The following is a 25492-nucleotide window of genomic DNA, read 5'->3' as shown; positions in this document are numbered from 1 at the left end:
TTACAAAGGATCCGAAAGTTCGAAACCGGTCATAAAGTCTTGATTTTTCCGCATTTTTATGAGAAGTGTTTTATTTACCGTGTTTCAGAAAGTTTGTAATTTAAAGTTGTGGCACAAAGAGTAAGAAAACAATTAATGATAATAAAATTTGACTAGATTGCCCTTATTTATGATGTTCTATTTTCAAAGATATTGGTAACTATATATCAAGAATTGCAATAGTAAACATACACCATCCGATCACTATTATAAGCAAAAACCAAGTTTTTTACATTCATTCAATAAATGATATATCTAGTTTATAATAATGACTAAATACATCATTTATTCAATGAATCTAAAATATTATTTTTTGCTTATAATAGTGACCGGAGAGTGTAAGGGATAGAGAAAATTTAATAAATAAGGATATAGAAGGAAAAAAATGGGGAAAGTGCATTGACATCCTAAAACAACAAACTATTTGGAATATTGAAATTATACCCAAAACTACAAACTTTATGGAACGGAGGGAGTACTCCCATCCAACTCCAAATACTTATAAATCACAATTACCTAAATATTCTCTAAGATTAAGAAAAGTAATTAGTAATACTAAATTAATAAAACTTTAATTATTTTTATAGATTACTCATAAATTTCTCTCTTCAAGTTATTAATTTTTTTAAATCACACTATCTCTTTTATATTAAACTAGTGTTTTTTACCCGCGCGTTGCACGGGGAATACATCTATTATATTTGATAGGTCAATTAATACCTTGATCATTAAAAATATAATAAACAACTTATGAAATAGAAGAGTATGAAATGATGAGCAAAGTGGACAAAAAGTCTTAAATTAAAACCCTTGTTGCATAGATTGAACTTCATACAATTGAATAACTAATAAAAAAATTGGTTAACCAAATCTCAAATTATGCAAAACATATCAGGGGATGTGGTTTAATGATGGCTAATAAACAATAGTTGATTTAATCAACAATGAAAAAAAGAAAAAAGATTCTTTATGTACGTGATTATGCGAGATCATTTTTTACACAATAAAATAAACTAAGTTTGACTCATATCAACATGAAGTCGTTTCACATTCTTCATGAGCCTAAAGACAATAACACAAATTATAGATATGAAGAATCACCAATAAAGCATCGATAACACATTTTAATCTTAGAAAAAAAAGAATGTACCGCGAAATTTGTTATTGTATTTGATACATTAATTAATACTTAATTAAGGTACTTTCTTGTTAAAATATATTTCTTCCTGTAGGAGAATTTAACTCCTATAATAATTTGTACAAAAAAATTAAAGTGGACTATATTATTATGTAGTAAAAAATTAACATCAAACTATATTATATTATGTTTTTCTTGTAACAAAAAAAAATTCCGATGAAATCTTATTAACATTTATTTTTATGTAGAAGTATTTTCATGTAAAATCTTCTTCCTATATATAAAAGCTTTTAGGCTCTTTCTAATACATTTAGATCCAGCTTCTCCTTACTCTCAGGATGCCTGAAAGTCTTTTCTCAAGTCTATCTGGTGGGTAATATCGATGAAGATGATGACACCCACCATACCTTGCTTGCTTCAAGGTCGATCTCTTGTATCCTCCTCCTGCCGAAGACTTTAAGAGTAAACCTTGCCATTCCAACTTTCATCGATCGAGTTTCAGTTGCTTTTTCTGTTGATCCAGGTGAGAAAGCTTACTAAGGCAACCTCTGCTTTTGTCTATCTCCCAATATAAGAAGCATGTTGCTTTGCTCTTATAGTAGTACTAATGGGCGAACTTTAGAACAAATTTCTAGCGAAGGTCTTGACAGTTTGGAACTGAAAGGTTTGGTTCATTAATAATATCTAGTAGTTTCATCATGCTATTCTGCTTTTGAGCTTGTTGTACTTACCGGAGCATTTCTGCGATAAAAAAATTCAGAATAGTAAAGCAGTCGTAGTATGCTCCCTTTACTTGCTCTAGTGCTCAAGTGATAGCTGAGTGCATACTGTTTGCATCTGAATTATATATAAAAGACTCTTAAAAACAACTACTTAATTCTCCATTACAAAGAATATACATTACATCAGAACCTAATTATTATTTGTCAGTGACATAAGTGTCGGAAATAATAGTAATGGAAATTTCGAATGGTGTGGATAAGGGTTAAAAGTCCAATCTCATAAGAAAGAAAAATCTCCATTTACATCAAATTCTCTCTCAGATTTCTCTACCTCACTATCACCACCGTTTTTCTTATAAATTATCCACAAACACACTCACAAATTCCACACAGTACCTAACATCATATGCAAATTTTGTTTTCACTGCAACCAGAGTCTGTTCTCTGGCATAAAAAAGCACTTCATAAAGTAAGAAGGTATCACATTTTGAATTTAAATCATTAAAATATTTATTTCTAATTAAAAAATCAAATGAAACTTGCTTCCAAATCAACAGCAATCCTAGGTGCTATTCCTGATTGTTTTCCAACTTTAACATGAATTAATATGAACTCATGCTAATTCAAATGAAACTTGCTTCCAAATCAGCAGCTTCCAGTCGTATCTGCATTCTAAGTCACAGAAAATCAAGAACTCATAAAGTGAGATTGATAGACATGTTAGAGTAGGATAGACTAAAGACCACCAAACATAATAGCAATATGTGCAACATCAATCTAGCTATGATAGTGCAAAGATAGCAATCAAATTTGCAGACAGATATGAAAGTCAAAGAATGAATTGAAGCCACTTTTTGGATATGGCCTTCCAGTGGTTTCCATAACCAATCAGATCTATTTGTAAGGGGAAACTAATCACATGCTACTAAAGAAGATGAAGAAGAAAACCCTTCAAGAAATTTTAGACCCATTATATTTGTTGAACGACTAAAACAACTATTTGCTTTATGTGTCACTGTTGTTGAAAGTACAATAACCAAATCAAAAACATATGTTGATACTAAATCGTAATGTGATAATTACACACTCATGCAAGCAAGACTTCCAATCACACTAAAGTTTGATTAATTGAACCATAGTAGAACAATGATTAATTATAAAATCTAATATTGCCTTCGAAAAGTGACTTTTAATATATGTAATGATGATAGATAGATGTAGAATTGATGAACTAAGTCAGTAAAACTATATATGCATCACAGTAGTGCAACACCAAACATACATCTCTATCTCTTATCTGGTGAATATATACATATGCATCATAGTAGTGCAACACTAAACACACATCTCTATCTCTTATCTGGTGAATATATACATATAATGGACTGAGAAAAACCTCCATGAGTACTGGTCTCACATGTTTCGTGGCTTACTTGAAATGAGAGCAAGATAAGATCTTGAGTCATCAATCATGTTTCATCTTCAGCTAGCTGAGAATCAGAGAGTGTAGTCAGAAAGAGGTATGCACCTCATTGTCGTTCTGTACCTACGGATAAATTCATGTCAAATGTTTCCAGGGAAGCCAAGGAAATCAATTTATTGTTAGAACATTAGTTTATGCGTTTAGCATATTAGAAAGGATAGCACCAGTTTTAAAAGTCTAACCTCAATAGTATAGCTTGAGCGAACAAAGATAAGCAGTAAAATATCATCCATGATATGTAGTTCTGTAGTTGTAACGGCAAGCACCAACAATAATAATTAATTTCCTCGGTGCAAGAAGCAGGCAAAAAGAAAAAATTACCAAATAAAAAAGTTGCAAGGAAAAAAATCTACAACTTCTCCTTTCTCTCCCCTCAATTCTTTCACTCCCTCAATCCACTTCACTGACAATGATTAGGTTAATCAAAACATACACAGATCAATGTTTCACCTCCTATAACATAGGACACAAATTTTAGATGCAAATTAAGAAAAACGAATAAAATAGAATCACATACAAAGGAGAATCAGAAAACATAAAAAACAAATCAAAATATTGCAAAATTCCATATAGAATATAAAATGGACTCACCATCCATGGCTTCCAAAGAATCTCTTTTGGTGGAATATTTATAAAAAAAAACCTGAAGAAAAGAATTTGAAATTAGCATGGCAAGTGATGAACAAATTGACCTTGAAGTCAAACATGAGTGAATGAAATTTAAAGGTAAAGTAAAATAAAATTGAAAAAAACCATAACATATTATGCAAGCAAAGGAAGAAAATAATTTGAAACCTCCATCTGCAACCTTCCCAATCAGTCCAAGGCAGCAAATCGGAGGGATGCGATTGCAAGTCGATGGCAAAGTGGTTCCGTTGAGAGATGAGACGATTTTGTGGGGGTGGTTCCGTTCAGTGGAGAGATGAGATGAAAATTGCATGGAGGAGAAGAATTCCATGGAGGAGATAGTGGAGGTAGGTAGGGTTTTAAGAGGGTTTTTGCTTATGGGATGTATTATTGATTTAAATCACTTATCACAGATTTTATATTAAGATAAAATCATGAAATAAACAACATAAATCCTAATCAAATCTAAAATTTAAAAATGTACTAAATAAATATAGATAAAAACTATCAAAATCTAGCAAATCACAATAAAAACTCATAAAATCCGGAATTAATTAAAAATCCGAAAATTCAATAAAAATACCATAAAAAATAATTAATACTCTAAAAATAAATAATAATATAAATTAAGATAAAATACAGAAATAAACAACATAAATCCTAATCAAATCTAAAATTTAAAAATGTACTAAATAAAAATAGATAAAAACTATCAAAATCTAGCAAATCACAATAAAAACTCATAAAATCCGGAATTAATTAAAAATCCAAAAATTCAATAAAAATACCATAAAAATTAATTAATACTCTAAAAATAAATCAAAAATAAATTAAGATAAAATCAAGAAATAAAAAACATAAATCCTAATCAAATTTAAAATTTAAAAATGTATTTTTTTACTAAGGAGAAATAAGGTAAGGAAAAATCAGGGCACATGTGGCAAGTGGGGCCAAGGAGAAAGAGCTTACATGTAAAATATTAGGTGAGAATTAATCTGGGAGCGACACGTCACTAACTTGGCCTATGAGAGCGACACGTCATGCTAGAAGTTGTTCTTTTCTAATATATATTGATTGATATTGATATTGATGATACGAGGGTAAACATGAAAAAAATTAATTATTGGCATACATGATGTGTTTAGCCATTACAACAAAAGTTTCATATTAATTACTCTCTGTTCCAGAATAATTATTGTTTAATGTTATGCATACAATTTAAGAGTTTATTAATTTGACATATATTTAAAGTTTAATTATATTATAGAGAGAATTATAATTATTAATTAAATAATAAATGAGAATTGTGATCGGTAAAAATATAACACAGTAAGTGAGAAATATACATTAAATGAAGGTATAAATAGAAGAAAGTGTCATACCTTAATTTGGCATTTTCTGTGGTACAAGCAAAAAAATTATGGGTCAAGTACATGAGTGACATGTACCAGTAGGAAAATTACACTTGGATTTATTGATTAATAATTTTATGGACTTCTTGAAACTTTGAATCAGCCCTGTAGGTTTATTGTAATTATAAACTAACCCTAAAACCCACACTTTACCCTTTCCATCTCTTTCTCCTTCAATCCAGAAATCAATAGATCTCAAAATTCAAATCTTAAGATTCTGAAGCTACAAGAAGGCTTTGAACCCTAAGCTTCATGGCCGTAACACAAACCACCCGTAAATTCTTTCTCAACCCACCCCTTCTCAACAATCTATTTCAGATTTGAGGGTGGAATTGAGAATCGCCGACGGCGGAGGGAAAATGCGCATCTTCAAGCGCAGCCACGATCGTGCGCGGTGGTTGAGGATTGCGGGTGCGGGGTAACAAGTGAGTGTGAGAAAGAGGAAAGGGAGTGAAGAAGGAAGGGACAACAACAAAGATCTGATTTGCATCCTCATCAGTCATGCATTATCTTTCCTCTCTTTTAATTTCATCGTGATCTGATCTTTCTACGTTTTGGGATTTGAGGGTGGGTGGGTTATGGTTTTTTTTTTATCTGAGGTGGGTGGGTTATAGTTAACATGTTTTCTTTTTCTTTTTCATTCCCATTTTTTCCCAACTTTCTGGAAAATTTTTGAAGAACATATGAAGATGAAGGAATGGTGTATGAAGAAGATAAAGTAGTGCATGAATGTTTCTGAATTTTCTAGAAGCCATTAGATTTTTGACGGAAAAAACGATGAAGAGGATAATGTGTGAGACTGAAAATGCTAATAAAATTTTTCAGGGACTCTTTTGCACACTTCAAATTTGTAAGAGCCAAAAGTGGTTTTAAGCGTTATTAAAAAGGATGAGGGCATATTTAGTAAGCTAAAATTCAGCCGGGGTCATGATGTAAATATTTTTAAAAAGATCTAGTCAGCACTTATCATATTAAGTGTTCGTACATTATTGGTACACCTCACTTCTGTAGCCTACACTCGCTTAAATTTATGGGCACCCAAGTATGCACCCCTTAATTTAACATTGGAAGTAATTATTAAAAAAAAGTAGTATATATGATTAAAAAGGGAGAAAGATAGATTCTTATTCCCTTCTTTTGGTGCTTTCCTATTCATATTTTTGTACATAAGGAAAAGGCTAGCAGACACAAGACAGAAATAAAAAAGCAAAGTGAACTAGGACTAATGAACAACACATAGTCATAGATAGGCAGCTGAATCTGCTTAGCCAATTTCACCAATCTTTTTAATTTTGTTTTGGTACAAATGTTAAAAACAAGAAGAGCCTAAGGCCTTAAACAGAAACCCTTAAGACATCATTAGCAAATAGCAATCAACTCTAGTAAACCCCAAGGTGGAGATGATAGAACACTCTCTCAGAAGAGCTCTGAACACCCATTCTTGTCAGAGCATCCACAACAACATTATCTTCACGTGAATCTGGGTAGGCACAACCTCCTAAGAAAGGCAAACAAGGGCTTTAATCTCCAACAACAACAACAAACAGTATTGATGCACCTGTCTAGAGATAAGAACTGTGTAAATAGTCATAAATATGTATATCTTGATGAATAATTGTTTGTTCACAAATAAATTCCATCTCCACCTGATAAATAAAAAGAGAAATAAGAGACAAAAGAAAGATAAAATAAGTGATGTGATAGAGAAAGAAGAAAAAAATAAAAAGAGAAAATTAGTGAAAATGAGATGGTATAGAAAAAGAAGTGTGAGTGAATCATATTCATATATATAATTATATATTATTCCGTGGTGGACATTTCGACTTCAGCCTCAAAATTCCTGTTTGAGAAGAAACACTTCACTTTGTATGCTCCATAGCCTCCTCCAACAACAATTAGAATTACCGCAGAGACCACTTCGGCAATAATGGCTGACACCGGATTTTTGTTGTGCTCCGCCGCTGTTGGGTTCCCCGGCTCCCTTCTTGATGAACTGTATTTAAAACACCACCACACTAATTAACAAGATCAATATTTTTTAAAATTTCTCATCACTTACGACCACGAGACCAACATTCTATAATATTACATTTTTATAGAAAACCAAGTTTATCACCTGAGACAACAATATATAAGAAAACAGAATAAATCACAACCGTTACATCGGAATGATAAAGAATGTGATAGTCACATAATTTACCTTGTGGAGTCTTCAGAGTGTTGGAAAGTAATGAGGTAATCGACGGAGGGACAAGTAAATGTTCCATTGTTATAAGCACTGATGTAAGAATCTGGGCAAGTAGTCTTGAAGAACCTGGAGTAGAGGTTCTCGCACTCGCCGCAGCAATATTCAGGACCACCGAATGCTTAGCACCCACTTTAACATGCCACTACCTCTCCCTTCTGAATCACCTTCAGCTCATCCCTGCACGCCGTGCTCAAGTCCACCGTGCAACCGGCTGCCATGCAGTTAAATGTTCTGCGGCTCAGAGGCTCCACTATCATGGGGAGATTATACCCGTGGTCGAGGCTCACTCTGTAAGAGTTCAGGTGGCTGCTGTCGGCCGTCAGAGTGAGCTCCGCCACGGTAGCCGGAGATTTGATGTGTCCACCATCAACACATTCCAGGCGGGAAGAGCCACAATCACCTGTGACGCAGGAAAATTTTCGGGTAGGACCTACCGAACAGAGGCTTCGTCCCCATATGCGCCCTGACCAAGTTGTGGCTAGGGCGATAACGTTGGACTCACCCGCTTGCAAGGCCAAGCCACTAGTCGAGGGCGGGGGTGAGTGCAACGTTCCTGGGCTAGACACAATGGCTACCCATATTGTGTTCTTGTAATTGTTAACCAATGTAACAGTGGCTGAATGTGAACCTGATGAAAAAAGTTTTAAAAATAGAAACTCCTGAATAATATTCTTGATTGAAACAATTAAAAAAGGCGATTTTCTTGAATTCAAGAAAAACAAAAAAACTACATATATAACCTGGTGAATGTGCCAAGAAAAGCAGTACTACAAAGATTAAATTGGTAGTAATCGCAGTAGAAGGGGACATTGTTTCAGCCATATATATGGGGATTGCAAGCCAAGACACAACTTTGAGTCTTTGAGAGTTGAGAGAAAGACACTAAATTAAAAGACTATGCAAATTTGAGAGTTGAGATAGAGACACTAAATTAAAGACTATGCAAATTTGAGAGTTGAGAATTGAGAGTTGAGACACTCCACTCTCCCATGTTTCATATATATAGAGGATCAATCTGCATGTTTTATCTTTTAATTTATTTCATATAGCGCGTACATCCTTGCTGGACCTAGAGAAGTGGTGTGACATTGGATTCACATGCCACACGGGGAAGAGCAACTTTTCCATTGAAATGGTTTGGGTTTGTCGGAGACAAACTCATAATATAACACCGAAGGTGTACTATGCCGGTTAAATTGAGGTTTAAATATTCAAGGAAGATTCCGGTTCCCTCCTGCAGCATTCCTGGCCATTGGAATATTCATCCAACGGTTTACAAAAACTATAGTAAATTAAATTTATTCAAAGAAGCTAACTGTGGAGGGCAATTATAATTTGAAGTGAACATTTGATGGAAAACGGAGAGGGTAAACACTACTAGAAATGTGTTAATTACCTGCGCATTTTTTGGCCATTTTTTTTCGCAGGTATTTCCTGCGAATTTTGCTGCGTTTAAGGTGTTTTTTCCTTTTTTTTTTTCATACATCGGAAAATAAGGTGTTTTTTCCTGCGCATATAATATTGGAAGAAATATTCGCAGGTAATTATAAAATATTTTGCGAAATTTTCTGCAGACATCTATTCGTAGCTATATCCAAACATTTGCTGCGAACTTATTGACGTCATAAATTCGCAGGAATATATTCGCTACAAATTTCGCAGCAAAACTTGAAATTTCTAAGCAATTTTCGCAGGAAATAATAGTTTAATATTCTAAGCAATTTTCGCAGGAAATTATTTTAAATAAAATTTAATTAAAACATTTTAACACAAATATTTAATATTTAATATTTAATAACCAACTCTTTCTTCTTCCCTGAGCTTCAGCTTTTTCTTCTTCCTCTCCCCCAAAACCCTAGCACCTGAAACCCCCAACCACCTTCTTCCATGGCTGCGCCGCCACCACGTCCTCCCTCTCCATGAAATCGCGCGACCACCAGTCGTCACCTTAACCCCAAATCGCGCGCTTTTTCCAGATCTCTTGCTCACGCTTCTACTCGCATAGCTCTTGCGCGCTTTTTCCAGATCTCCACAAACTGGTGAGTTTACTGGTTCGAACCTCTAAATTTCTAGGTCGCATCTTCTCACTCTATAATATGATGATGCAGTTTTTGTTTCGGATGTATCAATGGCGTCATTTGAAATCTGAAGTGCTAAAGTGACCAGAGGAGGAACGGAGGTTTCAGTTCGTCACCGGTTAGATCGGCGATGGCAGAGGTTTCTGGAGACGGCGGAGGAGTGCCAATAGCCTCGAGAATGAAGTTCGAGGTGCGAAACCTATTTTTCTAGGTTTAATTTCATTGGAAGAACCTATATTCTCAATGATTCCATGTTTGGCTTGATGATATGATTTCTCCCTTCTGTTATTTTGTGCGTGTGGCTAGAGATTAGTGGAATTTTGAAGATGAAACCTGTGTATTTTGATGTGTCTTAAACAGAGAGTTTGTATGAAGATGAGGAGTTTGATCAGCATCAAAGGAAACTTGCTGCACTTCTCTAATCAAAGGTATTTTGATTATACAATATGCTTAATTATGCTTTGTATGCTTATCTTATATCTCTAGTTAGAATGGTAACTTTGACTAGTAATTAGATTAGATTCAGTTGTGGTTTACTTTGATGGTTTCTCTAATCAAGAGTTATTTAACACATACTGCATAGGTTTTATGTTATTCTAGCCCTGTTGATTAGTTTCATGTTACCTTCACTTTGCAATATTAGTAGAAAGCTCCCAGCCAGCAAGTAAATAGGTATAAATTCTGAACATTGAAAATCCTTTTCTAAGTCTCCCACCAATGTAAACTGCATACTTCATGTGTCTGATAATGTGTTTGAGCAGGTGGATGATATGACTGCAGATTTTACTCAAGTTGAGTTCTGGCATAGTAGTTAACAATTGACATGTGTTGAGTTCAATTTTACGAAACCAAGCCTGGTTTCATCTAGTAACTGGTTTTAATGTCACCCTTTAGATCTAATGCAAAATTGCTAATTTCTACCAAGTTGCTTTGAGAATTGATGAAGTATTGTTATAGATAGGAGGTGGATAAGTTATTGTTTCTGATTGGTTTTTATATTTCTGGTCCTGAGCTTTGTCTGCATTAATCCGGGAACTTCGAACATTTTATTTAAGTTGATACTGAGGCTTGCTAGGTGCAGTTCTAAATTAACTGAAGTTTATTAATGTATTAAGTATTAACTCTGTTAATTTGTATATTGGCTATGCTGCTGAAGCTAACCTTTTGGTGTTTGTGTCTTTTTGTGCTGTCCAACAATGTGAAAGTATTGATAACAATGTGATAATGAATGTGTTTGGTGTACTGCATTTAGTGGAGGAGTCTTGATTCTTACTTGCATCTATCTAGTGTTTGGTGTTCCTTTGATCTATTTTGGTTGTGTTATAGCAGTGTTATTTCATAAATTTGGGTCAGTTTTTTCACATGCCTGCCAATTGCAAAATTATTCAGAGAATGGTAATAGTAAATTAGTAATAGTTGTTAGCAGAGTTGTTTCCAAAGTGTATGAATGAATGCATGGGTATATTAATTTGTGTGATTTCATTTATTTGTTCGATCTAATTTTATAGTTTTAAATATGCAGGAAAAGTTTGAGCAAAGAAAGAATGAGATATCTTCTCAAAGTTCAAGTGTTTTGGGAGATGAAAATGATAGTCTAGCCTCCATAGGTATGCCATCGGACTTGGATTTATTTGTATGATTTCATTTATTGTTTTTTTTTATCAGTTATGGTATTTTGTCCACTCCTATCTGCTTTAGCTTATGGTAGCTTTTTCAACTTAGGTGAGTATGCAGAAGAAGACTCGTAATTTTTCCATAATCAAACACTTATCTTGTTGCCATGGGCTCCTAATACACTTTCTTCCCATTAGAATAAGATGAAGCCCATTATCCCCTTAAATGTCTGGGCTTTCTAAGTTTAATGTTGTATTTTGTGCTTGAAAGGTTATTAATGGAAAGAGAAAGCAGAGTCTGGAAGTATTAATTTATCATTTGTCAGGTCTCCTCTCTATTCCGCTCAACATTTCAACTTTAGTGATAAACCATTGTTGTTCAGTGCTTCCAGAAGTTGCCTTCAAATTGTAGCAAATACACTTACTCATGTGATGGTCACACGTTTAACTTCCTCGTAGACAATGGACTTGGTATTGGTTCTTCTTGGTTGTTTTGTGTTACCATATCTGCTGCTTTGGTTGTTATATACTGATGTGTGGAAGTTTTCCTTCAAATTGCAGCAAATAAACTGTTGGGCATGCTATCAGAATTGGATTTATGGGTTGATTCATTTGAAAAGAAGAAGATTCATGTAGGAAGATTTAAGGAGTCAGATTCATGTAGATATTTAATTTTTATGACATTTGATGTACCCCATTTTGGATTTATGGGTTGATTCATTTAACATGATGTACCCATTGATATGTACCCCATATTTCAACACTTCTTTGTTTTTGTTTCAATTTAAAAAGTTCTCTATTTAATAGATTTGTATGTATTTAAAAAAAAGTTTGTATTAATTCCTTAGGAATTAATGAATTTATAGAATATCATTTATAAAAATGCCATCTAAACGCAAAATCCGCGAAAGGGAAAAAAAATCAACTCAATAAATTTCCTGCGAATTTACTTGGGAAAATCCGCGAATTACCTGTGATATTTGCTGCGAAAATATATATATAACTATTTGCTGCGATATTATCGTCGCATTTATTAGCGAAATTACCTGCGAAAGTTTTGCTGAGACACTACCAGCGACTTTTCCTGCGCATTTTTCGAAGGAAATTTCGCAGGAAACTTCTGCGATTTAATAAATTCGCAGGAAGGTATTAGCTGGGTATTAGGAAATTGCCACAATTTTCGCAGGAAACTCGTTTCCTGCGCATTTTTGACCAAATTTCGCAGGTAAATGCGCAGGAAATGAGCGAATTTCTAGTAGTGAAATCATAGTTACGTTTAGCATCTTGTTCTGGCATGTATCACATTTGCTGCATTTGCTTATTTCCAACTTTGGTTCGATCTGTTTTGTGCTGGAAAAAGGATTGCATTGAGAACTTCTTTTATATGGTTTACGGACTTTGTATTGGGTGGCACTCCTTGTGCCCTTTAATTGATCAGTTGCTTAGCCAAAAAAAAAAAGCTTGGTAGATAACTGAATAAAGTTACTGGTTGCAAAGGTGGTATACAATTACATTCATGCTGTAATATTTTACTTTGTCATTTTGATCTAATCAAGTGCTTGTTTGTTCAATTTGTTTGTGGTATAAACTATAAATAGTTTTACTGATTATTCAATCTTTTCTCTCAATTTGATGCTAAGTCAATTTGCTGTATAACCTATCTTTGCTCTCAATTTGCAGCATAATCTTGGAAACTTGTTTATATTTGTAGCCCAAAAACTGTTGCAGCTGTTTTTTGGAGAGCAGCAGATGAGTACTATAATGTCCTACTCAGATCTTATCCACCCATTGTCATCCCTATGCTGCAGGCAAAAACTACTGGAGAGGATCCGATTCCTGACATACTGTCACATTAAGATTCCCCCATGCCACGGCCTCAATTGCAATAGTTTGACCAATATCTCATGCCTTGCCGTAATTCTGTCAGAGACAAATTCATAATAGTATAACATAAAGAATTGAGTATAACATAAAAAAATTCCCCATCAAAAGTGACGCTCAAACATGAGCCTTTAAAACGCCTAAAAGACAAGCCACTCAGAAGGTGAAGCTGCAGTTTCGGATTAGAGAATGCAAATTTCTAGAAATCTTGTGAAGTTTAGAAACTGACGTTACTCGATCATAATTTAAAAAATAAACAACCGACTTGTGTAGTACATGAGCTTCAACAACAAGAAAACTAAAGCCTCGTGCCTTGTACCCAATTCATCGTATCTATGTAAAGCTACACGGCTACTTCCAAGTTTCATCATTAATCTTTCATTGTTTATTTTTCTCGGTGCTTGCTACGATACCACAACACTTGTGTGGGTATGATACACGAAAAGGTTGTGGACCAATCACATCCTCCGTATTTAAAAAGAAAAAAATGAAAATATAAATTATTTTTTGTGTGGACCAATCACATCCTTCATGTATGATACATTGTGGGTATCATAGAAACCACCATTTTTCTCATAATAACATTGGATGGAAAATCATCCATATACATCCTTCAAATTCTAAGTAGGTAAATATAAAGAAATAGAAAATTTCTTAGTGCACATGATTAAGGCAAAGACAACAACAATGAGAATATGAGATGTTGCACCACTCTCCCATTCCCATGCACCCAACTGACCCAAGCTTTGTTTCAAACAGTTAAAGGACATCATTAATTTATTAACAAGTACTAAATATATTACTTGAGAATGTTATTGACATGTATCATTCCTTTTACATTAGGGCCCCTAAGCTAGGTTCACTTGATCCAACCAATAAGACCCAGCCATTAATTAATTAGTTGATCAATTAAAACTCTTCAAATTGCACAAACAAGCCTGATATAAAACAACCACCTCCACCTACCCCTGCTGATCTCCCAAGCTATGCATAGGCAGCGGACCGCCCTAAAGGGTGTTTAAACCAGTGTTATTAAACTCGGCTCGGTGATCGACTCGGTCAGGGCACTGGGTCAATGAGTTATTAGTCGAACCACTGGGTCATTGGTTGAACCGCTTGACTCGGTGGACACTAAAAAAAATTATAAATTCATAATATAACCGAACATTATTTAATCTATTAGGAAAGTTAATTGTATATAATATCTAATATATATATAATCCTATAAACTTTAACTTATTATATAGTTTTCTAAAACCAACACTGAGATGTGAATCAATTTTTGAAAAATTAACTCTTTCGGTTTGCTCCATGAGCACAGGTCCAGTTGCAAAAAAATAAGTTGTGGCCCAAAAACACATAATTAATAGAAGAAAATGGCACAAAACACTTAAAACGTTCACAGTAACAAAAAGAACATACACGGGCTCATTGTCCAATTAATATATTTATTAAATCTTCTCTATATGAACTATGGCCCAACTCGAACAAACCCTATCTAATACCTTGCCATCATCCTCCTTTTCTTATTTCTTACTGATGCGCCGCAACCCCTTCAATTCAGAGTTTATTTTTCTGGGTTTGACCATTGTAGCTTTCAATAGCATATGAGATTTATCAACTTCATTCTTTTCTTAGAGTTTTATCTCCTAAGCTTCTTCGATTCTTATGTAGTCTATGATGGAGCCCTGCTTCACAAATCTAAGATCTTGTCCCGCTCCAACTACAATCCGGTTTAACCATACTGACCGAGTCGTCGGTTTTTACATTAAACCGGCCGAGTCGAACGATTTTCAGCGGTTCAAATGCATGCCCGATCTGATGAGCGGCTCGAACCGGCCACATGCCCGAGTCACGGTCGAACCGGTTCGACCGGCCGGTCCGAGCCGAGTTTCACAACACTGGTTTAAACCCATGCACCACTAATTAATTAAATGGTGTTTAAACCCATGCATATGCACAAAGTAATGTTATCGTTTGCACTGCCAGGCCAGCAGCATATACATACATATATATATATATATATATATATATATATATATATATATATATATATATCCAGCTCTAACCCAAGTATCCATATCCTGGTAGCCTACACGTGAATGTGACCAAAGGAGAGTCGTCCCTTCACAGCAGACAAACATATATTTTTTTGAATAGGCCAATTTTTTTTTTGAAAAAGCACAAGAGGTGCCAAGTGCCAGCAGAAGTAAGTTTACAATCTTAAAACAAAAACAATGGAAAAGAGTAAAGAACAGAAGTAAAAAGAGCCAAAGCGCTCAAAACAGGGGAAACACAATAATAAAAACATGTCAAACAGAGCATCAAAGGTAGCAGCAGAGGTTTTTGGCATCACTTTTGATTAAATTCATCAGGACAAATGGATAAGTTCGTCAATTCTAATATTAGCATTCTTAAACAGAAGAGAGAGAGAGAGTGTGTGTGTGTTATGATCCTGATGATAGAAAGATAATCTCAATCAAGGAAACACTAATTAGTATCTAAGATCTAAGTTTATTTTTTGGAAAGTAAGTACTATAAGTTAAGAATAACTTAAGAACAAAGTGAAATGAGGTAGATGCCAACTTTTTGGTTATCTCATTAATGGAAAGCGATGTGTAGGAAATATATAACACAAAATTGTAATAAATAAAATTTGTACAAACAAAATAATAAATTAAATCACACGGTAAAAACACTTCTTATTGACAAATTAAAAAAAAAACTATAGAATCAAAATATACAATAAAATATACTAAGTTAAATTAACAAGCTTATTAATTTAACTGAGGCGTGCAGAACACTAGCCTTAAGTAATCTCCCATAAATGTATTATATAACTTAACATTATGTATATATAATGTACAAATTGCCCCCACGAAATGTTGTATTTCAACATTACGTGTTTATGTATACGTGCGTTTATATATTGCCCCCACAACCGTAATTTTCTGGACCGTCACTGCTTAATTAAGTGTATTTTGCTGCCATAAGTAAATTATTTAGTGCAGATGGACCAGCGGGCACACATGACCCTCAAAACTAATATACTCTATGATACAGCAATCACTTAACTCTGCATATGGACCAGCGGTCACAGGATCGGACCCTCTTTAAATTGCTCATATGAACAAAGTATGTACATAAATTAAGAGATTAAAAAAAGACAGATAACTTTCTTGTCTCTCTCTCTCAATTAGAGATGGCAGAAAACCCACACCCGCGGAGCCCGACCCAAACCCAACTCAAAATTTCGGGTGAAACCCGATTTTTTAGGGTTTGGGTTTGGGTTTCACCCGAATTTTAAAACTTGTTTGGGTTCGGGTGTGGGATTGGTTAAACCCGCACCAAACCAAAACCCAAACCCGAAAGTCTTATATATATAGATTACCATCCCTTATATATATTATTAAAGTTACTAAGTAGAGTTTTCTTTAACGTAAAAAATCCATGAACTATGTTGTTTATCAGCTTATGTTCATGAACTATATTTTTTCCTTTGTATTGGAAAACTAATGAGGTTTAATCAGCTTATGTTCATGTTATTTTCGGGTAGGGTTTTTTAGTTTTTTGCGGGTTCGGTGCTCACATCGGGTTTTGGGTTTGGGTTCGGGTAACCCGAAATCCATGGGTTTGGATTTGGGTTTAACTTTTACACCCATATTGGGTATGGGTATGGGTATGGGTTTGGGTATGGGTTTGGGTTTGAGTGTTAAGCACCCGACCCAAACCCGCACCTACGGGGCCCGTTGCCAACCCTACTCTCAATAAGATCTGTTTTTCTCCTTGTCAAGCATGTTTTCACCCTTTTTCCGATCTCATCTTCTTAATAAGGATATATTATTTTCTTTTTTCGGAAAAACAATCAATTTATTAAAAAGAAAAAAGCTTGAGACCAACCCTCTCAAGTAGGTAGAGAAATAACATAAAGGAACAAGAACAAGGCTGAAAAGAGAGCACTAAGAGGGATCTCCCTATTACAACCAGACTTGGCAAGAAAATCAGCAATGAAATTTGCTTTCGTGAAAATATGTAAAACACCAACACAACACAAAACTGCAACGTATAACTGTTACACATAAATTTAAATTTAAATTATTTTAATACATAATATAAATTAAAGTGTTTAATGGATATACACTATTAGTGTAAAGTGATTTTATACTGACATTAAATTAATGTATATCATATAGGAGAGAATTAAAATAAAAATACATTTTTTGATTTGACGAAACTCAATTAGCCAGATGCCAAAAATCAAATGCAATATGAAGTTAAGGTAAAATCATTAAAAACTTTTCTAATAACCAAACTAATTGGTGGTTCTGTGGTAAAACTTACTCTCAACAATTCCCTGAAGTCAAGTCCGGTTCAAGTCCCACCAACACCACTCTTTTGAAAATCTATATCTATAATCTATCTATAATCTATATAAAAGCAGAGTTTCTGCATCCTTGAGGGCAAAAAAGTCGTTCAATAATTTATTCTAAAAACTATTAAGTCTTAATTGCAACTTTGGTCCCCGACGTTTACCAATACCACGATTTTGGTCCCCCACCTAATTTAATTACATGGATGGTCCCCGACGTTGTAGGCCGTGTGCAACGTTAGTCCTACCGTTTATTTCTTAATGAAGGAGGCTTACGTGGACGTCCAATTGGAGAGAGAAAGGAGGTATGAGGAGAGAGGGAAGCACGTGAGTATCACGTGACCCTTATCTGAACCCATTATACCCAAACCCATGACCTCCCTAGAACGAAGAAGGTAACACGATTTAGATCCCTAGGGTTTCAGATTTGGGTATAATGGGTTCATATAAGGTTCACGTGAGTTCACGTGATACTCACGTGCTTCCCTCTCTTCTCATACCCTCTTTTTCTCTCCAACTAGACGTCCACGTAAGTCTCCTCCATTAAGAAATAAACGGTAGGACTAACGTTGCACACGACCTACAACGTCGGGGACCATTCATGTAATTAAATTAGGTGAGGGACCAAAATCGTGGCATTGGTAAACGTTGGGGACCAAAGTTGCAATTAAGCCAACTATTAAACTTGGGCATTGATATTTTTGTAAAAAAGGATTTTATTTCACTCAGATTAGATCTTAGCCGTTGATTCACAATTGTACCAGTTTCACTTTTCATTCATTCAATCTGAAACGCTTTTCAGTTTCAAAAAAAAGAAACGCTTTTCACCTTGCCTTTACCTTTCTGACGTTTCGTTCCTTTTCTCCTTCTGAGCCGTTTCTCTAGGGTTTCAAAACCATTTAAAGCCTTCCTCAGGCTTCGTTTGGATTGATGGAGGAGGAGGGAGTGGAGTGGAAGGGAGGGGAGGGAGGAATGGGTCCATTGTTTGGTTTATTTAAAATAGGATGGAAGGGAGTGGTAAGTAATGGTCCAACATCCATCATGCTCCATTACATTCCATCAGATTTACTCCCCCCCAAATTGGATGGAAAGGAATGGAAAGGAAAATTGGTCACTTAATTAAATTATGAAAATACCATTCTACCCATGATAACCTCCATACATAACTTCTGCTAGTTGGTGCCCTAATTTTCTCCCATCACGTAACAAAATCTGGCGGCAGATGACAAAAGCTTCCTGCCTTTTACCTTGATACTACTCTTTCACTCATTCTCAGTTGCATCCATCGTTGTTTGCTCCTTCTGGCTTTCCCCTCTGCCCTGCAATTGGTCTCTGCTGCAATCTTTTCCCTTGGCAAGGTGAGTCTTTTTCCTGCGAGTATGATCTGTTTCTGATCTTGTCTCTGTTAGTCGTGTTGTTAGTGCATCCTTGGATCATAGTTGTGCGGTTCTGTCCTTGCTCTTCTGTTTGGTTTTGATACTCCTATAGATTGTTGTGAGGCACCTTTATCTGGATATTGAAGTCTCACCAGTTGAAGGGAGTTTGTGATGGGGTGTTTTAGCTTGCAATTTTCGTGAAGGCTGTGGTGGTGTGGCAATTTATTAGCTTGTTATTTTTGTTATTTTGAGTTTGTTTCCCACTACTGGCCCTAAAAAAACATTAGCTTACAAAAAGAAAAAATATTGGAGTCCAAATATAGATGAATTATGAATCTGGTTTGCTAGAGAGATTGATGAATTACACAAATATGTCACTTGCCATTTAATCTTTGACTATTTAAGTATAAAAGTATTGAGTGGAAAAGTGTTGTGATAGATTATTGTGTGGAAAATTGTCATTTAATTGCCATCTAACTTTGGCAAAAATGAAAAGTATTGTCGCATTATGACTAGGTGACTTGTCTTTGGTTTATAGCTTTTGCACAAATATATGATGGGAGCTATAGCAAGAAGTATTATAATTTATGATTCTGTTCTTTTAGCTATTTGGCTTTGTTCCTTTACTCTTTCATGTTTGATGCAGTATAGAGCATGTATTGCTCTTTTCCTCTTTGAATTCTGTTATGGATACAATTGATTTTTTTTTTTAATTTTTTCATTGTAATAGAGTTCTAAATTTTGTAGTCATGATAAAAAAAATTGACTTATTATTACGTACATTTTCATAGATGACTAATCAAGATATAAGATCCAAACGGTGGCAGTTGCTTCAAATGATAATGGTATGCCTCATAATCCTAATTTGTGCACTAAAAACCAAGACTAGAAGATCCCGGATACCTTCTAGAATCATAGAGCATAGAGATAAAGTAAGAGATGAAATCATGAGACAAATTGTAGGCAATGATCGATGTCGTGATATCATTCGTATGGGTCCTCAAGCTTTCTTAAGCTTGTGCACAATATTAAGAGAGCAAGGTGGACTTCGGCATACACGACGAGCGACAATAGAAGAGCAAGTAGCAAAATTTCTGTACATAGTAGGGCACAATGTAAGAAATCGTGTAATGTCCTTTTTCTTTAGATGCTCTGGAGAAACTGTTAGTCGTCATTTTCATAGAGTACTACAAGCTGTGATAGAGTTGGAAGAAGTATATTTGAAACAGCCAGATGGAACACATGTTCCTCAAGAGATACTTGACAACCATAGGTTTAACCCATATTTTAAGGTACACATATATTTTCAGGCTATACTTTAATATTTCATTAACAAGTAGATATCACACATGCTTAATCAGATAAATGAATGCCAGGACTGTGTTGGAGCAATTGATTGTACAGATGTGCGTGTTAAAGTTCCAGTAGAACATGCTCCTAGGTATCGTGGAAGGAAAGAGTACCCCACACAAAATGTTTTTGCTGTATGTTCTTTTGACTTGAAATTTACATATGTCTTGCCTGGGTGGGAAGGAACAGCATCAGACTCAAGAATAGTGAAAAGTGCATTGACCCGTGAATACGCTCTTAAGGTTCCACAAGGTAATGAAAATACAATAAACATTTTAGAAGTTTCTATTTTGGCCAAACTGATTAACTCATTAATTATATTTTTTGTATTTTCTAGGAAAATATTATCTTGCTGATGATGGATTTCCTTTAAAGGCTTGTCTCATAACACCATATAGGGGGGAAAGATACCATTTACAAGAATACTCTAGAAACCCACCACAGAATGCACGTGAATTATTCAATAATCGACACTCATCATTAAGAATGGTCATCGAATGTTCATTTGGAGTATTGAAGAAGAGATTTCCAATCATACAGAGTGCAACTGAACCCACTTTTGGTGTTACAACTCAAAAAAAAATCATCCTTGCTTGCTGCATTTTACACAATTATTTGATGGGTGTAGATCCCAATGAGAATTTAATAGATGAGGTACAACGCGAAGTTGCAAGTGGAAGTGGTTTTCAAGAGGGTCACCAAACTCATAGAGAAGATAATGATGATTCAGCTAGAGGAGAGTTAATTAGAGATAATGTTGCCGGACATATGTGGCGAGATTACTAAAAAGTTATTTTCATTGATTGTTAAGTTTTCTAGTTATGTAATTTAGTATACTTTTGTTAGTTTTTGTTTATTCGTACCTTTGTTTATTATGTTGGGATTGATTTTTAATTTGAAATATGTACTATTTTATTCGTGTTCATTATTTAGTTTGAATTGTGTATTATCTTGTTGGTTTATATGTGATTCATTTTTAATAAAGTCAGATATGGAAGCCAATAAAAAGAAGGCAAGGGAACCTAAAGCTGCTGTAGTATTGAGTTGGACAACGGCTATGAACGAGGTTTTAATTGATGCATATTTGCATCAACAAACTTTGGGGAATAAAAATGGCAATGCTATGACGACAAATGCAATGGACATCATTCTACAAGAACTACAGAACCACTTTCCAGACAAGCCTATTTCTAAAGAAAAGATAAAAGATCACATGAAGCACTTAAAATCGAAGTTCACTTCTTGTTATGATCTCTTCAAGAATGGTCTAAGTGGATTTGCATGGGATCCAATAACAAGCATGTGGATTGCTGAACCTGAGTGTGGAAAAAGCTTATTGAGGTACTTAAAATGACAATATAAACTAATCTTTTCATGTGCCCTTAAATTGTGAATGCAAGTGATACAAATTGATTTACTCTCAAACTCTTTTTCCATAGAATTTATCGCAGCTTTGTAAGAAGTTAGATTAACAGTACAAGTCCTTCAAGTAACTATTACATGATATAAATGCATTGATTGATCCATTGGAATAAGTTGTTATTCTTTTTGTTTGATTGATAGAAAGAAGGAAGTTTTTGGTAGTATATATAAGACTGTGGATGAAGTAATGGCACTCATTTTCAGTAGTTTAAAATGAAAATATAAAGTAATGGATAATTTTTATTTTAGCTTGGTCATTTTCTAGCTAACACTTGATTTAATTTTTTTTTTATTATAGGCTAGACCTGAAGCTGCTGAATGGAGAACCAAGCCTACCTTATTTTATGATAAACTAGCACAACTATTTGGAAAAGATCGAGCAACTGGAGAGGACGCAGAAACAGCAGCTGAAATTAGAGCAAGAGCTACACGTACTGGAATCACCATAGAAGACATTGACAATTTGGTATCCGCCAATGAAGCTAGTATAGAGGGATTTGAAGCTGATGATGGAGTTCCTCTTGAGCCATCTCATATAAGGCCTTCTGCTGCCCGTTCTCAGGTTGTGAACTCTTCTAGGCCTAAGAAAAGGGCAAAAAGAGTTGAGGAGAATGATATAAATACGAGTGATCTTGGGAAATCTATTCAAGAAATGGTCGAGGTGTTTAAAATGAACACGGTTGAGCTTAACAAGAAACAAAATAATATTGGTGGTGAGGATATTTGGGCACAATTGGTGGACATAGGTGTTGAACCAACTTCTTTGCTTGATGTGTATGTGCACCTTGTGAAAAATCCTGATGATCTGAAAGCTTTTAATGGAGTTCCACTTCAAATGCGCAAGGAGTTGCTGCATCGTCTAGTGCCAAACTATTATCCTAATTATTAGCTTCTTGAGTTTTATGTTTTAGTTATAATGCAATTATAGTTTTTCCCATCTATGTTTTATTCATGTAGGATTTCATGCTTTTTATTATGTCTTGACCTTATTTTTATACTTAAATTGGTTCTGTTATGAATTATTTGGATCCCTTTTATTTATGAAATATGGTTTGAATTAATTATTTCTCATTATTCATATCCTACTAAGTCATTATATTTAATTTTGCTGTTGCATTACTGCCTACAGATATGAATAGTTGATGCATGTTTTGCATTGCATATTGTTTATGGTAACGAGCCCATAAATCTCTTTTTCGTAATAGTATGTTTAGAGTTATGTTTTCTCCATGTGCTTCTGCTGTGACATTCTCCTAGCTTTCAACAATGCAGCAAAGGTTTGGAACCATTGAAATAGTTCTAGGCAGAATCACTGCAACTAGATTTTTTCTTATATATTGTGAGGACAGGGAGATAGATATACATTTATTTACACTCTGCAAGTATAGTTGCTCTTCAAATGTTTGCAACTGTACGGTTGCTGGTGATATTGGCCTCTTAATTACGTGGTTCTTGTGGCTGCTTAGTGTGCATCTCTCTTTTCAATGGCTGGTGGTGTACGTTGTGGCATTGTGACTTCTTCTCTTTGTCCAAGTGGTGGTGCCTTTGGTGATTGTTGCTGCATTTTTGTCCTTGTCTGTACGTTGCTGGTGATATTGGCCTCTTAATAGGAGCATTCATGTTCAATTTTTAGACACACCAGATCTTAAGATATTGAACATTGGCTACCAATTTTTAACTGTTTTTCCAGCTTGTCTTTTAGTTTAAAATAAGGGTAATATAGGAATAATAAAAATTATAACTCATTCCGCTCCGTCCATTATCCAAACAACGCAGTGGTAACTTTGTTCCGCTCCGTCATAAAATATCCAAACAATGGAATGAAATTTTTATTCCATTCCGCTCCGCTCCATTCTGTTCCATTATATTCCATTCCGCTCCGCTCCATTATGTTCCATCAATCCAAACGAAGCCTCAGAGAATTTCATGTATCTGGCCATCTATGCTTCAGGCAAGGATCCGTTGCAATCAGGATTGCATCACGTTCTTCTTCCCTTCATTTTCTCTCTAGGGTTTCGAAATTGACAGATTTGGGAGAGAGGCTTTCTGCAATTTTTCAGGTTTGTTTCTCTTTCTTGCATCTGGGATTCGTTCTTCCTCCATACATCCATTTGTTCCCTTCGCTTTTTTTTTTTAATTTCTGATAAGGGTGAAGAATAATTTTGCCAAAACAAATTTGATTTGAATTGTTCTCTGTGATTCGCGTCCTGCAGATTTGGTGCGAGATAATGTGTTTGGGTAACACTGTTAATTATGTATACACTAAGTTGGTTAACAACGTGGTATAATTGGCAATAATAGGAATCATTAGTTACCATTACACTTGTGGGATCTGAATCAATTATAAATAATCTTAAGGCCTTCATTTTATGTGTTTATCCCTTATTAAGTTGTTTTCTTTTAATTTCTGCATGCTTGAAACCAACCCTTTCTAAACAAACACCTAGACAATGAATAATATCTTAAAATTAAGTACTCGTGTCAATTGTAATCTCTTAGATACGATAATTGTGACTTATTCATATTTTGTTTTTGCGATAGAGAACCCTTACTCTTTGCGTGTAAATTTAAACTGCAATTAGTTACAAAAAAATAAATTAAACTGCAATTTTTTATTTATCTGTTTTTACATTTTTTATCATATCATTTATTATATATCACTCATTTTCCTATCTTTGTTCTCTTATTCATGATTTTTATCCCTGGATTTTATAATTTTTTTCATTTTTAAACAATTAGTGAATATATAAAAAGGTAAAAGTAATTTAATTATAAAACTCCTCCTATCCTCTTGTGAACCAACATGTAAATAACCCTCCACTCTCATTAATTCACTCTCTTAAACCAAACCAGATAGCTAATTAAAATTTCATTCTCCCCTCCTCTCTTTTGAACCAAAGAGAACCAAAGAGACCCTAATACAAGTGAAGCAATTCTTTCTCTACTCTACTGATCTCATCTAACTTTTACAATCTAACAAATCATAAGCCATATATGTTCATATTCACTTAACACTGCCCTTTTTTTTTTGTCAAAGGAGAAAGTTCCATTAATTGAATACGTCCATGCCCTAATACAAGGCTACAAGAGCCAAACAAATTCAGCATTTTCTATAGAGCCCAAACAAATTTTCATATAAAAAACAAGGACCTGCTAGTTGTAAAGTAAACTTACAAGAAAGTTCATTCCAATTAAGTATAAGACTCCTTTATACATCTAAACACAATTAGCTAAAGGAGATTAAATAAAACAACTTGCAAGCCCTGCCACCCAGCCCTTCACACTTAACACTGCCCTACATTATAGTTTTTTTTTTGTCAAAGAAGTATAGAATAGGCTTAAAAGCACTTTTGGTCCCCCACGAATGAGCTTTGTGCAAAAAGAGTCCCTAACCTTTAAAAATAACATTCTTGATCCCAAAGTATTGGTCCCTTTTCCTTATTCCATTAGAAAACTAACGGCTTGTGCTTACGTGGATTTTTTAAATAAAATTTAAATTGATTTTTTTTTAAACAACAAACCCAGCAATCTTCTTCCTATGTAACAAAAAAATCCAGAAAAATCTTTGACGTTTTTCATGAAGCTTTTCCCAACAATTACTATCAAAACCACATCTCCCAACCTCAACCAACCCCATTAATACCCCAACCCCATCACTGAAACACTTTTCCCCCAAATCTTGTGAGAAACTCAAAAATTTCACAACATAACCCAGAAACAATTTCTGGAAACGC

The 25492-nt window shown here is 34.6% G+C and overlaps 2 protein-coding genes and 1 long non-coding RNA gene across 5 annotated transcripts; 2 read left to right on the top strand and 1 right to left on the bottom strand.

The window, feature by feature from the left end:
* Window positions 1-5389: 5389 nt before the first annotated feature.
* On the bottom strand, window positions 5390-8623 carry LOC130714480 (thaumatin-like protein 1). The gene is given in 3 exon segments (XM_057564377.1): window positions 5390-7414; window positions 7622-8297; window positions 8410-8623. Coding segments are annotated over 3 exon segments (951 nt in total). The 5' UTR covers window positions 8492-8623; the 3' UTR covers window positions 5390-7221.
* Window positions 8624-9470: 847 nt separating this feature from the next.
* Window positions 9471-12166, top strand: LOC130714467 (uncharacterized). 3 transcript variants are annotated; one of them, XR_009011290.1, is made up of 6 exons: window positions 9471-9708; window positions 9778-9937; window positions 10108-10175; window positions 11270-11354; window positions 11632-11831; window positions 11922-12166. It is a non-coding gene; the product is annotated as an uncharacterized LOC130714467 (long non-coding RNA). The 3 variants fall into 3 exon arrangements; XR_009011295.1 differs by having other exon boundaries at window positions 9472-9708; window positions 11744-11831; XR_009011293.1 differs by having other exon boundaries at window positions 9472-9708; window positions 11687-11831.
* Window positions 12167-19828: 7662 nt separating this feature from the next.
* On the top strand, window positions 19829-21122 carry LOC130747206 (uncharacterized). Its single transcript, XM_057600070.1, has 3 exons — window positions 19829-20278; window positions 20363-20588; window positions 20674-21122. Exons 1-3 carry the CDS (start codon window positions 19829-19831, stop codon window positions 21120-21122), a joined length of 1125 nt encoding a protein of 374 aa, XP_057456053.1.
* Window positions 21123-25492: the final 4370 nt, after the last annotated feature.

Source organism: Lotus japonicus, chromosome 1 (assembly GCF_012489685.1).
Source record: "Lotus japonicus ecotype B-129 chromosome 1, LjGifu_v1.2".
NCBI lineage: Eukaryota > Viridiplantae > Streptophyta > Magnoliopsida > Fabales > Fabaceae > Lotus > Lotus japonicus.
This window is presented reverse-complemented; position numbering and strand designations above follow the sequence as displayed.

Coding starts and splice junctions, on each gene's coding strand:
- LOC130747206 (XM_057600070.1), top strand. CDS start 19,829: ATGGTATGCCTCATAATCCTAATTTGTGCACTAAAAACCAAGACTAGA. Junction 20,279..20,362: donor GGTTTAACCCATATTTTAAG/GTACACATATAT, acceptor AATGAATGCCAG/GACTGTGTTGGAGCAATTGA. Junction 20,589..20,673: donor CGCTCTTAAGGTTCCACAAG/GTAATGAAAATA, acceptor TGTATTTTCTAG/GAAAATATTATCTTGCTGAT.